General features: G+C 43.3%; 1 protein-coding gene across 1 annotated transcript in view; it reads left to right on the top strand.

The window, feature by feature from the left end:
* The window catches only part of DSCAM (DS cell adhesion molecule), a 756,178-nt gene that overhangs the window by 433,253 nt on the left and 304,429 nt on the right, over positions 1 to 18,496 (top strand). Inside the window, exons 12-15 of the mRNA XM_033942926.1 lie at positions 981 to 1,180; positions 2,810 to 2,906; positions 6,755 to 6,883; positions 12,369 to 12,536. Of these exons, the coding sequence (XP_033798817.1) occupies positions 981 to 1,180; positions 2,810 to 2,906; positions 6,755 to 6,883; positions 12,369 to 12,536 (594 nt within the window). The remainder of the gene's footprint in view (positions 1 to 980; positions 1,181 to 2,809; positions 2,907 to 6,754; positions 6,884 to 12,368; positions 12,537 to 18,496) is intronic.

The raw sequence follows: 18,496 nt of genomic DNA, 5'->3' as shown, positions 1-18,496 counted from the left end.
TCAGTTAATGGATCTTTTCCTCTAATAAGCAAATACCATTACTATTTGCCCAGAAAAATAGAAGGTTTTGCATGCAATATCTTTATATTGATAAGCCCTGTTTATGTGGTGGCTTATTAAATGTATTTTGAGCTTAATAAAACTAAAATAAAAACTCAGAGAGCTATTTAGCAGATTGCATAAGCACGTCCAAACTGTGCCTAAGTTCTGTCATTAGAACTCGGGTCTGAAGCCTAAACTATGCTCAAAAGTAGACTTCCTTACAATGCCTATAAGGCCTAGTTTTTCAATTGTTATGCAACTTGCTAGCTCATTCTATAGCACAATGGTTCGAATCCCAGTCACTCTGTATGATGGAAGAGAAATAAATAAAAGCATTAAACAGATCCAACTCCCAGTATTATAATTATAATGAAAAACAGAAAAAAAATCACCATTCTAATAACATAACAATAAAATATTATAACGTTAAGGACATTGTTTGGATGTCTAAATCTCACCTAAAACCTGATTCTCTAAAGGACGCCTAACTTTTTGCAGAATCAGGACCTTTATTTGCACTTTATCTACACTATAAGTGTATTTTTTTTTAGTATATTTTAGTTCAGTTTTTTATTTCTTTTTTGAATTTGACTTGCGGAGAATTTGTATATATTATACATATATGACAATATTCTGGTAATTCTTTGGTGTTTTCTTTATGGAATTACTTCCATAATGCCTAGATCAATTAGATCTCTTTGTGGCCAAACTTTTGGCACCCTTGGGTCTGGTCTGGTTTGCAGGCTATAATTTGCCCACTCTTGAAACAGGAGATTCTCTTGTAAATATTTAAATACCTTCAGATTTCAATGTTTGTGTAAAGAGGATGTAAAAGTGTTGATGGTATTGCTCTTAAGTGATGCACCCAATGGAAGTGCCCAGTCTCTGCTTCATTTATCACTTATGGTTGCTGAGTTTTATTATTATTATTATTTTAGTTCCTGCTATGATTACCTCCTATCCCAACACCACTTTGGCAACCCAAGGTCAGAAGAAGGAGATGAGCTGCACTGCCCATGGGGAGAAACCCATTATAGTGCGCTGGGAGAAGGAGGAACGCATGATTAATTTTCCTGAAATGTCCCGCTACCAGGTGTCCACGAAAGAGATGGGGGATGAGGTGATCTCTACCTTGCAGGTAAGAGATGGATGAGTATTCTGGAGGGCAAAGATTCTGATTATGTGATGATTGATTCCCAAGCAGAAGCTGTGAATACAAACCTATTTGCTACAGCGGTGGATTAAAGGAACTGGAACTCGAGAATTGCAGAATTTGGAAGAGTAAGCACTATCATGGCAGATCTTAACTTTTGTGGAAAGCCACTATTTCCTAATAGGGAATTTCTTTCTGTTTAGAAAGCATAGAGCAGGGGTGTCCAACCTTTTGGCTTCCCTGGGCCATATTGGCCGAAAAAAATGTTTCTGGGGCCGCGCAAATGCTGCAGTAAGACAGAGGAGGGAGCCGGCAAGACAGTAAACAACCAGGGGCAGCAGAGGAAAACACTGCATCGCCCTTGACCGGGGCCGCACAAAATACTTCATGTGGCCGCAGGTTGGACACCCCTGGCATAGAGTGTATATTAACTTGAAATGCTGCTGAAACTTAATTTCTCCTTCCACCCCTCCACCACAAGCAGCATATCTTCAAATCGCAGGGCTCTTAACCTAATTTGATTGTTGCCTTCTTGAGTTCTAATGGTACAAATGTCCCTCAGCAGAAAGTTGTTTCTCTCTGAAGATAACCTTTTATAGTACCATGTTTCCCCCCAAATAAGTCAATGCTATATTAATCTTGGGTCCAAAAAACGCACTAGGGCTTATTTTCAGGAATGTCTTATTTTATTCATGTACAACATTGATCTCTCCCTTTCTCTCCTCCACCCCAATTCTTCCTCTTTCCTTTCTCCCAATGCTTGGATTCCTCCTCTCTCACCCATCACATTGTGCAGCATCTTTCTATCCCTCCCTCCCATCCCCCTGTGCAGCAGAACCCCACCGACCCTCCCAATGTGAGACTGACAAACCTACACTCCGAGGCCTCCAAAAACAGCATGGCGGCAGCACTCTGAACGGGCTGCTTTGCGGACTTCCCCGCTGGGGCTTTCCTTCTGCTTCATTATTGATGATGTCATCAGTGATGCAGCAGAGGGAATGCCCCAGTGGGGAAGGCCATGAAACAGCTCATTCAGTATGGTATGTCAGTCTCAAGGTGGGAGGGTTGGCGGGATTCTGCTGTACAGCGGGATGGGAGGTAGGGATAGAAAGATGCTGCACAAGGAGATGGGTAAGAGGGGAGGAAAGATGCTGTACCTGGGGGGGGAGGGGGGAGAAAGCACTGCTGCCGGTGAATCAGGCAGCACTAGTGACAGGGATGGATTCAGGGAGTGTTGAGGACATTTAGGAGGGACTTTGGAGGTCGATCTTAACCAGGGCTTATTTTTGGAGTAGGGCTTATATTAGGAGCATCTTTAAAAATCATGCTATGGCTTATTTTTGGGGTAGGTCTTATTTTCGGGGAAACATGGTATTACAAGCATCCTGTGTGCTTTCTTGAAGTTCATCGATTGTCCACAGTACGTGGACCAGCCCATTTCCTACCAAATTCAACAGCAAATTAGGGCTCTACTCTTGATTTAAAGAAGAGGAGGTCTACAACTGTTGTTATCAGTTGTAGATTATCTTCTCCCTACCAGCAATAAAAGTGACTTACCCTTACATCCCAGTAATGAAAACTGCTGATCTTTATGCTCCAATTTCTCCTGTGCAGATTTTGCCAACTGTTCGTGAGGACTCGGGCTTTTTCTCATGTCATGCTATTAATTCTTTTGGAGAGGACCGGGGAATAATACAACTCACTGTACAAGGTAGGAAAGGAGGCGAGCACTCCTGTGAATCCCAATTTAGTAGTGCAGCTTGACAGAACTGCCTGGTTCTGTAAGGCATTCCGTGCTCCTGAATTGTACACCAGCATTTTACAGTGATGCTAAGAGCATGGTTGCATGATTGTACACCAGCATTTTACAGTGATGCTAAGAGCATGATTGCATATTAAGTTTAAGAAAAGACCGATCTGTATTGAAATATAACTTAAGAGTCAAAGTGATCCATAAACAAAAAGACAGACCACCAGCTTGAGGGCTACTAGAGCCCTTGAAACTTATACATAGTCATATAGTAACCATCAGTAGAAAAGATCTTCCTGGCCCATCCAGTTTACCCAGTCATCTGTATCTATTGAGACCTGGTCCTCACAAATGGGGAGAGTATCTCTAATGTTCGAGTGGGTGCTTAGCTGAGAAGTAGCGATCATCATCCAGTCTGGTTTGAAATAACGGCTAAAGTGGAGAGCAGCCGCTTAATACTTAAAGTCCTAGATTTCAAACTTACAGACTTTAATAAAATGGTTGAGTACCTGAAGAAAGAGCTGTTAGGATGGGAGGACATAAGATAAGTGGAAAAACAGTGGTCTAAGCTGAAAGGAGCAATAAAAATGGCTACGGACCTTTATGTGAAGAAAATAAATAAAAACAAGAGAAAAAGGAAACTGATATGGTTATCCAAACTAGTGGCAGAAAAAATAATGGCAAAAGAGTTGGTAACGTAAGAACATAAGAATTGCCACTGCTGGGTCAGACCAGTGGTCCATCGTGCCCAGCAGTCTGCTCACGCGGCGGCCCTTAGGTCAAAGACCAGTGCCCTAACTGAGACTAGCCTTACCTGCGTACGTTCTGTTTCAGCAGGAACTTGTCTAACTTTATCTTGAATCCCTGGAGGGTGTTTTCCCCTATAACAGCCTCCGGAAGAGCGTTCCAGTTTTTCACTCTCTGGGTGAAGAAGAACTTTCTTACGTTTGTACGGAATCTATCCCATTTTAACTTTAGAGAGTGCCCTCTCGTTCTCTGTACCTTGGAGAGGATGAACAACTTGTCTTTATCTATTAAGTCTATTCCCTTCATTATCTTGAATGTTTTGATCATGTCCCCTCTCCGTCTCCTCTTTTCAAGGGAGAAGAGGCCCAGTTTCTCCAATCTCTCACTGTACGGCAACTCCTCCAGCCCCTTAACCATTTTAGTCGCTCTTCTCTGGACCCTTTCGAGTAGTACTGTGTCCTTCTTCATGTACAACAACCAGTACTGGACACAGTATTCCAGGTGAGGGCGTACCATGGCCTGGTACAGCAGCATGATAACCTTATCTGATCTATTTGTGATCCCCTTCTTAATCATTCCCAGCATTCTGTTAGCCCTTTTCGCCGCTGCCACGCATTGCATGGACGGCTTCATTGACTTGTCGACCAGTACTCCCAAGTCTCTTTCCTGGGGGGTCTCTCCAAGTACTGCACCGGACATCCTGTATTCATGTATAAGATTTTTGTTACCGACATGCATCACCTTACACTTATCCACGTTAAACCTCATTTGCCATGTCGAAGCCCATTTCTCGAGCGTGTTTAGGTCACGTTGCAGGTCTTCGCAATCCTCCTGCGTCTTCACTACTCTGAATAACTTTGTATCGTATGCAAATTTAATCACCTCACTTGTACCATTTCCTGAAATATAAAAAAACCCAAGAAGAGGAGTATAGAAAGGACTACCAGGTGAAACTGAAAGAAGCCAAGAGAGAGATACGCTCTGACACTTATAAAATTCCTATGAGCAATGGAGCATTTAGCACTCTGGGTCAGGATAGACATCTCTACTTCGGTTTAGTAAAAGAGGGCCTAAATATTTGAATATTTTTGTCATATCTCCCTTTTCCTTCTTTCCTCTAGAGAGTACATTTTATATTTCTTAAGTCTCTCAATGTAGAGTTTCTTGTATAGGCCTTGCACTCTTAAGTAGCCCTCCCTGACCTGCTTCCATCCTCTCAATAGTTTTGTAAAATATAATCACCAGAACAGAGCTCAGTACTGAAAACGATATTTTATGAATTATCTAAATAAGGGTTATGCATATTATTCTCTCAGCTTCTGCTGTCAGAGGACAGCCCCTTAGCCTTCAACTGTCCTTGTGATCTGAGTTTTTTTATACTGTGCCTAAAGTGAGCATCAATCACCCTTTTTTGTCAACAGAAAGCTGAGGGTGATGGAACACACATATATTTCTCCATGCCATGCTTAATGAGTGAGACAAAGAAGTAAGAATTTGAGCTCAGATGCTGAAGGGAGTGCCTGTTAATTGACTACAAAACCTTTTTCCTAGTTAAAGTTAAGTGCGTTGAGGGACAAGAGGACATTGTAGTCCACAGTGTGAGAGCTAAGCAGGAGCAGAGCCCAACATTGTGGAATGTTAATTTGTTTTTCAGATGCTAATCATCTTCAAGGTGTCTACCAATGAGATCTCTCCATTGGAAGATACACATTTGAGGAGAATGTTTTATTCTATTGAGCTCAATTAAAATACTTTGGTACAGTAGTTATATGAAGAAGTCAGGACTTTGCATGTATTCAATGGAAAACTGTACTTGCCTTTATTGTTACATTCCAATAGTTGATACGTATTCTACTGCCTTCTCCTGAGTTAAATAATTGATGCTGAAATTTTCCGGCAGCTCTGGAGCTGCCAGTAGCTGCCGTGCAGGTGTTGTAAGAACACACAACACACACATAACAGCTGATCCCACTTGAATAAAATGAAAATAGTCCTTTACAGCTGAGTTTTCTCCTTATATGGTATTTAGGCCCCTCCCAATGCATCCCAGGGCATCCATTTTGAAGAGGTGGGCCATGAGTCAGGAGGGAGTGGGCATCTTTCCTGCTGATCTTTCAGTATAAGGTACAGAGGTGTCGGAGGGAGACCGGGGAGGGGGGTGGAGATCTTAGTCCGGTGGTGGGGGGGAAGTGTTTGGCAGGAGGGTGACTTTAAAAAAAAAAAAAAAATGCTGCTGCTGCCAGTTCAGCTGATTACATCTAGGGAATCCCCGATCAGCTAAGCTGGCATTACTTCCTGAAGCCACTCAGCTGTTTGGGACTTCCCGCACCAGCTCAGCTGAACCGGCAGCAGCAGCGGTGGAGGAATTTTTATTTTAAGTCACCCTCCCACCAAGCTCCTTGTTCCCCTCCCCTGAGCCCCCCCTCCCCAATTGGGCCAGAACCTCCCACACCGTCAATATCCTCCTTGACATCCCCGTACCTTATATTGAAAGATCGGCAGGAGGGATGCCCACTCAAGGCCCACCTCTTGAAAATGGCAACCCTGCAGGCAGGGGAAGCCCCAAATAGGTGAGCAGCAGGGGAATCCTCCAATTGGCGGCTTTGGGGAGTCTTGCTGGCTCAGCTGATCGGGGATTCCCCTGCCACAATCAGCTGAACTGGCAGCAGCAGTGGCAGGAGAAAACACCAGGAGCACTTTAAAATTGTTTTTATTTTTTGAGGCAATGGGGGGTGGGGGGAAGGAACTAAGCCCAGTGATTGCAGCAAGCACCAGACACAGTTCCTCCACTTTTTACTGGTGCTGCCCCGGATGAATAGCATGCACGTGATTTGCGTGCTATTCATATTGAGCATCACCTGATCTCAAAAAATTGCTCCCACTACGGTATTTTTTACTGCAGTGTTGCCGCTTTGGGCATCCTGCCCTCAGTTCATTAAACAGATGGGAACATATTGCTCATACAGATAAGACCTCTACCGGGACCTTTGCTAGAATAACATTTTCCTACAAAGGCATTGCATGCTCCTGTCTTATGCAGAATGTGTGTGTTTGCTTCCCAGAACCCCCAGACCCTCCTGAAATAGAAATTCGAGAGGTAAGAGCTCGTAGCATAGCTCTCAGGTGGACCATGGGCTTTGATGGAAATAGCCCAATCACAGGCTATGATATTGAATGCAAGAACAAATCAGGTGAGTAAAGACATCTAATTATAGTCACAGAATATTGCAATCAAAGTTCAGTCTAAAGTCCAGTCAGTGGCATGGCGAGGGTGAAAGGCACCCAGGGCGGTGGCGCCCTTCTCCCACCATCGTCTCTGCCTCCCGCTCCTTCCCCTATCGCATCTGACACACGCCCCCCCACACACACACACACACTTCCCTTCCCCTATACCTCTAGTTGAATATTTTGCTCACTGCAGTCAACAACGTGCTCCTCGCGACCCTGTTGGCTCTCCCTCTGACGTCACTGGATAACTGAGAGTTTGCTATATATAATATAGTATTATAGAGCCCCTGTGCTAAAGTTGGGGAAAAGGCATCTTTTTATAAAGGCAACATAAGTTCAATTGACAAACTGGAGTCTAATTGTGGAATGCTCATGCTTCCATAAATTAATTAGTCTGTATAGTGCCACCTGCCTCTGACATTTTTTTTACATCGGTCTAGCATGGTTAGGCTCCATTGTGGCCATATTGGTACCTATCAGCCTTTATAAAGTAGGCATCCAGAACTGCCATGACAATGCACAAGTCTTCATGCACAAATTTATATTCACTTTGAAAAGGGTGTAAATGTATGCATGCACACTCAATAGTAGTTTTATAAAGTTTTATCTGTGTGTAAAGCTTACTTTATATGTAGAAATTGTACAACTTCTGTGCATATGCATGTGAAAAGCAGAAACACAGAAAGCGTGAATCTACTTTTATGGAATCTGTGCCTAGTTGTTGCTGGAGGTATAGTGTGGGTGAAGTGGTGGTAGAACTGTGATGCACTCAGGTAGTTTATAAAATAAATGGGTACATGCATTGAGTACATACACATATTTACACCTTTTTCAGAGCAGGTCTTGATGGATGTATGGGTATCCTATTTTATTTACAGTATAACAAATATAGGGCCACTGTTACTACAGCTTAGAGTGTGCTAATGGAAGATACCTATAGCTATAAAATGGACTTACACTGTGAACCGAAAAAAACACAGCAAAATGTTTTTGTCATATCTTCCACAGAACTCAGCCGATTCTTATAAAATTTAGTGTGTCATGTCCTGAATGAAGTTGATGTAAAATGTTGTGAATATTTCTCACCACACCCCAACACTACCTTGTGAAAATGAATTGTTAAGGGATGATAGTTTGTAAATAGTCTCTATCAAAATGGTTTTCACTGCCGAAAACTAAATTCTGAAAAGAGCTTGATACTGCTAAAAAGGTTACAGTAGTCAACGATTGTTGAAAGAGTTCCCACTGAAGGATTCAAACAAAAACGGCCTTGATGTGCTGCTATGCAAGATCTGAGCAAAAGGCATTATGGATTGTAAGCCAGGCAGAGGACAACCACGCTTGATTCACACACAAGAGCACATTGACATTGTATGTGATCTTGTACTGAGCCAGGAGGATGCGCCACAAACATACCAAAGAACTTGTCAAATAGCAAGAGCAGCAGGAATAAACCAGACAACTGTAGGTAGGATGATTCATGACAATCTGAAATTAAAAGTGTCTTAAGTGTCGTGCCCAATAGTTAACTTTACACAACAAAGACACATGCCTGAAGCGGTGCAAGAAGATTTTGACTAAGTACCTGGGGCACAGTGTCAGCTTCATCTGGTTTTCAGATGAAAAGATATTTACAGTAACTCCACCAATTAACACACAGGATGATCACCTGTACGTGCCTTCAACAACACTGAAGCGTGAGGTTAATGCCAAACGCCTATTAATGACCCGCCCGACCTTCAGCCAATCAGTCATGGTCTCAGTCACAATCTCGAAATTCAGTTTCACAGATTTGTTCTTCATCGATCTTGGGGTTAAGATCAATGGCACATACTGCCAGGACATCCTCTTGACACAGAAGCTGTTTCCAGCAATCTGTCACATGTCGGGCGACTACTTTATCTTCCAGCAAGAAAAAGCCCCAGCATATTGGGCAAAGGACACTGTGGAACTGCTACATTGAGAGTCCCCATACTTCATTGGTCCAGGCCTCTGGCCTAAAAATTCACCAGAACTAAATCCAGTTGGCTACTAGATTCTGGGGGCTGAAACAGGAACGTGTCTACCAGACAGTGATATCTTACATTGAAGACTTTAAGCAGTGCCTCATCTCTGTTTGAGCTGAGCTGAAGCAGAGCATCGTTGACAAGTCCATAGATCAGTGGCAACCAAGGCTGAGGGTGTGCCTTCGTGTAAAAGGAGCGCACATATGCTTAATTGAAACATTGCTTTTTGACTTTATATTTTTCTGCAAGATATGTCATAAAACTTTTTGATGTGTTTTTATTCAGTTCACAATTCATTTTCACAAGGTAGTGCTGTGGTGTGGTGGGAAATATTTACAACATTTTACATCAACTTCATTCAGGACACGACACACTAAATCATAAGAATCGGCTGAGTTCTGTGAAAGGTACAACAAAAAACATTGGTGTGGGTTTTTTTTGGTTCACAGTGTATTAGCATTTAGTGTGTGCTAATTCTGTTGGCACACTACGCTTTAATAAATAGGTCCCCTAGTTTTATAAACTAGGATACACACAAGCATCTGTGTTTTCTTTATCAAACAGGCACCTTTTGGGATAGCCTGTTATAAAATACTCACATGTGTGAACTTTAGTATATCACAACTATGTCCCTGCTTCCAGATGTCCGGATTTCCCTGGACATGTTATCCTTTTTGAAAGCATGTCCGGGGGTCCGGAAGGTCTTTCAAAACCTAGCACTTTGTCGGGGGTTTGAAAAGCTTCCTGTAAAAATTGTGTTGGGAAGGGGCATCCATGCATGTGCGGACACAACATGGTGACATCATTGCATCGCGTCCGCACATGCGCAGATGTCGGCTGGGGGCGGGGTATAGGTGGAACTGGGCGGATATGAGGGCGTGGCCATGGGTTTGGATTTTCCTTTGGGAAAATCTGGTAACCCTACATAAAATATGTGTATAAGTAAACATGATCTCATTAACATGCATGCTTATGTGTGTATTCTGCTGTGCAGTTTTATATAGGATTACCATGTGGTTCCAGAAAAAGGAGGATGGATTGAGACATCCGGGTTTTACTTCCACTGAAAGCAATGGAGCCATATGATAATTCTAAGTCTAGTAGGGACTTTGTGTAGAGAGAGCAGGAAGCACTAAGGAATGGATGGGTTGTAACTTTATGAAGAAGCCTTTGTTGTGTGCTATTTAATTTGGACTTATTATATGTGGGCTTAATTTATAAGGTTACCATATGGCTCCAGAAAAAGGAGGTTGAATTCAAACATCTGAGTTTAACTTTCATTGCTTTCATTGGAAGTAAAACCCAGATGTCTCAGTCTAAGAACATAAGAAGTTGCCTCCGCTGGGGCAGACCAGAGGTCCATCCTGCCCAGCGGTCCGCTCTCGCGGTGGCCCATCAGGCCTAATTGCCTGAACAGTGTCCCTGACTAATTTTGTAACTGCCTCTAATCCTATCCCTAATACCTACCTCTACTCCTATCTGTACCCCTCAATCCCTTTGTCCTCCAGGTACCTGTCCAGACCCTCTTTGAAGCCCTGTAGCATGCTCCTGCTTATCACATCCTGCGGTAACGCGTTCCATGTATCCACCACCCTCTGAGTGAAAAAGAACTTCCTGGCGTTTGTTCTAAACCTTTCCCCTTTCAATTTCTCTGAGTGCCCCCTTGTACTTGTGGTTCCCCGTAATGTCCTATTTAGTCACATTGCTTTCAATGGAAGTAAAACTCGGATGCCTTAATCTGTCCTCCTTTTTCTGGAGCCATATAGGAGTCTTTTTCTGCATGTCAAACAAAAATACTGCAATATATCTGCATTTTATTTTTTGACCACAGGAGGGCACTAGATGACTTGCTCTATATAAGGATTTTTTTCTTTCCATCTTTAATGTTCTTCAGTGCCCCCTCCTGCCAACTTTATAGGGTACCAGGATGGCCTCTTTACCTGTTGTCCTCTGCAAGCTGACAAGCTGATGTAGTTTCTTAAGGGAAACTGGAGTCCATTTCTGATATTTCCTGTCCCAGTACCTTCTGATTCCTGTATCCTGTTTGCAGTCATGGAAAGGAGAGTTGCAAGGCCCAGAATGTATTAGGATGAGAGCAAAAAATTAGACCTGGCCTAGGATCTCCTAAGCTTCAGTGATTTCATCTGTTAGTAAGGAGGCAATTCCTTAAGTGGACACTTACATTTAGGTTTTTCAATGCCATGCAGTGGGAACCTACTCCAGATTCCATTCTAATGTAATTGGTATTGGTGTGCCTTACATTTAAGTTCTTGCGGCTACACTAGGATTACCAGAAGGCCGTATTTCCCCGGACATGTCTCCTATTCGAGGTCTGGACAGCTTTTCAAAGCCCAGCACTTTGTCCGGATTTTGAAAAGCTTCCAGCTAACAGCAACGTCAGGATGGCATCTGTGCATGCCAGGATGCCACGCGGTGACACCACGCACATGCGTGTGATGTCATTGCATTACACCAGCACATGCGCAGATACCCTCCTGACAAGCGAACAGGTTGAGGAGGATAGGCTGGGGGCGGCGGAATGGGGTGTGACTTAGGCTGAATGGGGCGGAGATGGGTGGAACTGGGTGGGCCTGGGGGCGGGGCTATGGGTCTGAATTTTTGTTCCAGAAAATCTGGTATACCTAAGCTACACCAGCTTCAGACCTAGTGTAATTGTGGGCACACAAATGCAGCAAGAGCACCTATAAGTTGAGTGTGTGACAGCTTTGCCCATATTTCTCCCATGCTTTTCTCATGTGAATGCCCCCCCTTTGATTTACATGCTGTGCCACTTATTCATACCCTTAAAGAATAGTGCATAGGTGGTGTGGTACCACGTAAGAGTGTAAATGTATACTTACCCGCTCAATTGGTGCTTAAGTATGGGTGTCCTGTTATACTAATGTCCTTCATGGGAGGAGTAATCCAAAAAAAGATGTCTTTTAAAAGCTCTGATAAAGTGTAGGTGCCCATACACAAATTTACATTTCTGTAAGAGCTGGTTCTGTGTTTTCTGAGTGCCTATTTTTACGTGCATATACCCCGGGCAATTGTATAAGCACCCTTCTTGAGCATTGCCCAGAAATATACAAGAAGTTTCCAGACCATGCAAACATCCTGTTATCATCTAAACAATATACCTATGTGGACTTGAAAATTTGTGTACATAGCCATTTCATTTTCTTTCCAGTGAAAGGTATCACAGGCTACAGAGAATCCAGAAATGGCTGAGAAAATGATCGACTTCTGAGGCCTAAAGCAATAACCTGAAGGAGAATTAGCAATTGCTTTGTAACGCTGCTGCCCCCATCTCCATGCATCAGGCCTTGAAGGGCTCGCTGCGTACAATGAACACTGAACTGACCTTTATACAGATGGGCAAAGATCTGTAAAATAACCCAAGGATGTTTTGTTTCTTATTCCTTTTCCTCTTTGTTTTAAGACTCGTGGGATTCAGTTCAGAGAACCAAAGATGTGTCCCCTCAGCTCAATCAGGCTACCATCATTGACCTGCATCCATCCTCCACCTATAATATCCGCATGTATGCCAAGAACCGCATCGGCAAGAGCGAGACCAGCAATGAGCTCACCATCACCACGGATGAAGCAGGTAATGCCACACACTACTGCCCTCCTCTGTTGGCTAGCAGGGAATAGTGTTTTGTTCATTACCCTTTCCTCCCCCTAAGGTGGTTCAGGTGCCTTTGCTGATTAAAGAGTTGGTTGGACCCTCTTCTTTTTTTAGCTGCTCCTGGGTCAGCAGGGGTCACACCTGCAGTTTTTAATGCCCCTGCTTCCCCAGCTCCAGTGCATCATTTTGTACATCAGATCAAACTTGGGCTGCATATTTACAGTCTATGACTGAGCAGTAAGGCTACTGATTGCAGAACACAGGGAGAAGCACTTGGCATAGTAAGGGGGGGACGGTGATGGTAGGGCCCCTCCTCTCCACCCCCACTCCTTCCCCACTGCCACGCACATGTGCCACTTACCTTCCCCCGTACCTTTGTAGCGTTCCTGGCGTGAGCAGCAACCCCCAACCTGCTGCCGGGCCTGCGTCGACTCTTCTTCTGATATCATTTCCTGAACCCGTGCCTAGGAAGTGATGTCAGAGGGCGAGTCCACGCAGACATGACTGCAGATTTGGGGGTTGCTGCTCGCTCCAGGAACATTACAGAGGTACAGGGGAAGGGATGAGGCGTTCGTGCATGACAGTGAGGGAGCAGGGAAGGAGCGTGGGAGGGGCGCCACTACCCCAGGTGCCTCTCATCCTCGTTACGCCACTGGTAGGAAGTGATGTTTCTCTAATCTTTTCTTCAGATCTTACCTTATATTGTGTCTCAGTGCCATGTATCACCCTTTAGTGAAGCTGCAATGAAGAAACAATAACAATCTGTAAGGGTGATGCCTCATGTAGAAGATATGTCTTCCAATTTGGGGAGGGGGATAAAGATTCTAAGAGGCCAGTTTCTGTGCCTAGTTGGTTTGTATGACTAGCTTGAGGCTGTGTTAGTTACCTCAATGATCTTGACTCTGAATTTTATCTCACTACATGCATGGAGTTAGGGTGCTCTATTTTTTTAAGTCCCTGTGAGGTGGTGGGGTAAAAACAAAACTGATTTCTGTCTTTCTATTGAAGTCCTCCAACATTTTTATGTGGATCACATTGGAAACTTCTTCTACTATAGAGGTGCGATTTGATAAAGATTTTCAAAGCATGTTGGTATATGCTGCTAGTTAATCGCATGGCATTCGTATGGGTTTATACATGACAGGTTGGATTATAAATATGTGTACATTGTCCTCAGCTCTCATTTGTCAACAGGACAGAACAAACCGTAGGACCATCACTAATATCTCCAATTAGAGGATGGGATATTACATTTACAATACCACCTTAAAGATACCAGCAACAGAACAAATTAATTTCCCATTCTACTCAAGAAGAGATAAATAGTGAGGTTGAACCGTAGCACACTAACATGTGGTTGATAGATTAGGAAGGATATGGTTGTCCTCTCCTTCCTCCACAAAATTAAAATAAAAACGATCTGTTAATTGGATCCAGTGGCAGAGTACCTGGATTGGATTTCCCAGACAGGCAGGAGCATTGGAACACCTTTTTGGTTGGTGATGGCCAACCCTTTGGTACCCATCACTGATTTTTTTTTTTTTTTTAGTTTATGTTTACACTTAAAAGATCATTTTAGAAATATCTAGGTGTGTCAATGGCATAAAAAAATATTCAGGCCATTACCCATAAACTGTGTAGGCACCCATATAGTAGAGCAGCCAAAGTTAGGACAGCCTGTTCCATGGTCCTAGCTGACTGCTTAGCTATGCAGGCACAGACATTGAACACGGCCCATGTTCACATGGATACTAGTTTCTCCCTGACTCCTCCCCTCCCCTCAAACCGCTCTAGATTATAGCAAATAGGAGTATATTTTGTATCTCTCTCGTTTGTGTTATGACACAGAATTGTTCTTCGTAAAAGGGTTATCAACAGATTAGGGTTTGTTGGTTTTGTTTTTTTTTAAAGTTTTATTGGAAATGGATATACCACCAAAGTGGCCTAAAAGGCATCACAGTGGTTAACAATAAAAAAGAAAGCAAATATCAGTTACATAGGGCTCCTTTTACTAAGCTGCTATAGTGGTTTTAGCGCACGCTTAGTGCGTGCAGAATTGCTGCAAACGCTAGACACTAATGCCAGCATTGAGCTGGTGTTAGTTCTAGCTGTGTAGCGCAGGTTTAGTGCACGCTAAAATTCTGCGTGCGCTAAAAACGCTATCTCAGCTTAGTAAAAGGAGCCCATAGTTAAACACCAAACAAACAAAATAAAAAAGTACATGTCAGTTGTACAATGGAGTAACCAACAGACAGTCAGGTAATACAAACAGGGAAAGCTTATGTTAAACATTTAAGTATGATCTTGTTGGCTACTGAAAGACTGTAAAAACAGATGGGTCTTGAGGGCTTTCAAGATAATGAAGGGAATAGACTTAGTAGATAAAGACAGGTTGTTCACCCTCTCCAAGGTAGGGAGAATGAGAGGGCACTCTCTAAAAGTTGAAAGGGGATAGATTCCATACAAACGTAAGGAAGTTCTTCTTCACCCAGAGAGTGGTAGAAAACTGAAACGCTCTTCTGGAGTCTGTCATAGGGGAAAACACTATCCAGGGATTCAAGACAAAGTTAGACAAGTTCCTGCTGAACAAGGATGTACGCTGATAGGGCTAGTCTCAGTTAGGGCGCTGGCTTTGACCAGAGTTGAAAGGGGATAGATTCTGTACAAACATAAGGAAGTTCTTTTTCAGCCAGAGAGTGGAAACTGGAATGCTCTTCCAGAGGCTGTCATAGGGGAAAACACCATCCAGGGATTCAAGACAAAGTTGGACAACTTCCTGCTCAACTGGAAAGTACGCAGGTGAGGCTGGGCTCATTTAGAGCACTGATCTTTGACCTAGGGGCCGCCGCGTGAGCGGACTTCAGAGCATGATGGACCACTGGTCTGACCCAGCAGCGGCAGTTTTTATGTTCTTGAATTTGGAGTGGGTGAGGATGTTTCTAATGTTTAATAGGAGGTCTTTCCAGAGCCTATTTAGTGGAACATGGAGAGGTGGGAGAAGGAAAATTGAATCTTGGATAGTAGTGGGAGAGAAAAGAAGTTGTTCTCAGCAGAGCAAAGGGTCCGGTGAAGAACATAAGGGATGATCAATTTACTGAGATTCTTTAAACGTGCCAAGGGAGATACATTAAGGAGGGTCTTTTATATGGAGACTCTGTTTCCATAATACCTATTGCTTAGCTTTTACCGTCATCTAGTCTATGTGCAGCCAGAGGATGTGGTAAGAGCGGATAGCGTAGCTGGTTTTAAAAAAGGATTGGACAAGTTCCTGGAGGAAAAGTACATAGTCTGTTATTGAGAAAGACATGGGGGAAGCCACTGCTTGCCCTATATTGGTAGCATGGAATATTGCTACACCTTGGGTTTTGGCCAGGTACTGGTGACCTAGATTGGCCACCGTGAGAACGGGCTACTATGCTTGATGGACCATTGGTCTGACTCATTAAGGCTATTCTTATGTTCTTATGTCCAAATAATAAAGTTTCAAGTTCAGGATTGTCATCCTCTTTTCTTTTTTGGCTGAACTAAAGTCCTCCATGTTACTCTTGGGGGTCACCTATTCCAAACGAACCTTCTCATTTTGTTAAGAATCTTGCAAAAGTCATTGACAATGTCAATGAGAAGTACCTAAAACAAGTACAGGAATTTGGGTTGGATTATCATCTTAATCATTGCTATGCATTCCATCCCAGGTTTCCTAGCTCTCTTGACTGCTACTGGAGCAGAGGATAATTAAGTCGAAAAAATCTGATGAATTTGTTGAAATTTTAATCCCCAAATCCTGCTTTTATAAAGCCATGGTAGAGGTTTTTTTTTTACCATGGGCCGGCAAAGTAAATGCTCCAATGCTCATAGAATTCCTATTCTATTCAAATTTTAATGTCTACTATTTAAAGCCATGAATGGAGACAGCCCAGCCTATTTGAACAACTGCCTTATCCGAACTACCACAACCAGACAAAGAAGAACTCAGACACCATTCAATTAGAGGCATCAAACGCAAAAAAAAGTATGACGGCCTACTGACCACCCAGGCAGCAAAACTAGACTATCAACTCTCCAATCTATAGATCATAACACCAGACTACAAAACTTTCAGAAGAGTAATGAAAACCCTGCTATTCAAAAAATCCATCATGAGGAAGCATTTCAATCTCCCCCAGATCCCACAACCTTCTAACTAAATTATCTATCTTGTAATGACTCTGATACAATGTCAAGATCTCCCCCGAAGTAGCATGCTCTACTTTGTAATTCTCCTGGAAATGTACAGATAACCTCTTGTGTAATCCACCTTGAACCGCAAGGTAATGGCAGAATAAAAATCACTAATGTAATGTAATGTCATTAAATGCTACTCAGAGAGATTGAGGCAGAAGAAGGGGTTGATATCTACAAGATGATGAGAGTAATAGCCCAACTCTACTTCCACAACCAACAGGACGAGGTATATTATGAGAAAAGGTAGCCTCCATGACACAGAGCGACAGCTGAAGCACAGTCTTTGGGGCAGATTCAGAAATATAGAAACATGATGGCAGATAAAGGCCAAATGGCCCATCTAGTCTATCCATCCGCAGTAACCATTATCTCTTTCTCTCTCTGAGAGATCCCACGTGCCTATCCCAGGCCCTTTTGAATTCAGACACAGTCTCTGTCTCCACCACCTTTTCCTGGAGACTGTTCCATGCATCTACCACCCTTTCTGTAAAAAAGTATTTCCTTAGATTACTCCTCCTTAGATTAACCTCTTAACTTCATCCTATGCCCTCTCATTGCAGTTTCCTTTCAAATGAAAGATACTTGACTAGTGCGCATTTACATTACGTAGGTATTTGAACGTCTCTATCGTATCTCCCCTGACCCGCCTTTCCTCCATAGTATATAGATTGAGATCTTTAAGTCTGTCTCCATACGCCTTATGATGAAGACCACATTCCATTTTAGTAGCCTTCCTCTGGACCAACTCAGTACTAGCAGTTGGAGAGTTTGGGAGATAGAGATCATGGATGAAGGCAGATTTGTTGGAGACACAGCAAACATTTGCGGATGATACGAAGTTATTCAGAATAGTGAAGACGCAGGGGGACTGCGAAGATCTGCATCATGACATAATCAGGCTTGAGGAATGGGCATCGTCATGGCAGATGAGGTTCAACGTGGACAAGTGTAAAGTGATGCATGTCTGTAACAAAAATCTCATGCGCGAATACAGGATGTCCTGGGCATACTTGGAGAGGCCTCGCAGGAAAGGGACTTAGGAGTTCTGATCGACAAATTGATGAAGCCATCCATGCAATGTGCAGCGGCGGTGAAAAGGGCGAACAGAATGCTAGGAATGATAAAAAAGGGGATCATGAACAGATCGGAGAAGGTTATCAAGCCGCTGTACTGGGCCATGGTGCGTCCTTACCTGGAGTACTGCATACATCACTGGTCGCCGTACATGAAGAAGGACACAGTACTACTCGAAATGGTCCAGAGAAAAGTGACTAAGATGGTTAAGGGATTGGAGGAGCTGCTGTACAGCAAAAGATTAGAGAAACTGGGCCTCTTCTCCCTCAAACAGAGGAGATTGAGAGGGGACATGATCGAAACATACAAGGTACTGAAGGGGATAGACTTAGTAGATAAGGACAGATTGTTCACCCTCTCCAAGATAGGGAGAATGAGAGGGCACTCTCTAAAAGTTGAAAGGGGATAGATTCCATACAAACGTAAGGAAGTTCTTCTTCACCCAGAGAGTGGTAGAAAACTGAAACGCTCTTCTGGAGTCTGTCATAGGGGAAAACACCCTCCAGGGATTCAAGACAAAGTTAGACAAGTTCCTGCTGAACAAGGATGTACGCTGATAGGGCTAGTTTCAGTTAGGGCGCTGGCTTTGACCAGAGGGCCGCGCGTGAGCGGACTGCTGGGCATGATGGACCACTTCTCTGACC

Source organism: Geotrypetes seraphini, chromosome 4 (assembly GCF_902459505.1).
Source record: "Geotrypetes seraphini chromosome 4, aGeoSer1.1, whole genome shotgun sequence".
Taxonomy (NCBI): domain Eukaryota; kingdom Metazoa; phylum Chordata; class Amphibia; order Gymnophiona; family Dermophiidae; genus Geotrypetes; species Geotrypetes seraphini.
Note: the sequence above shows the minus strand (reverse complement) of the source record. Positions and strands in the feature narration are given on the sequence as shown.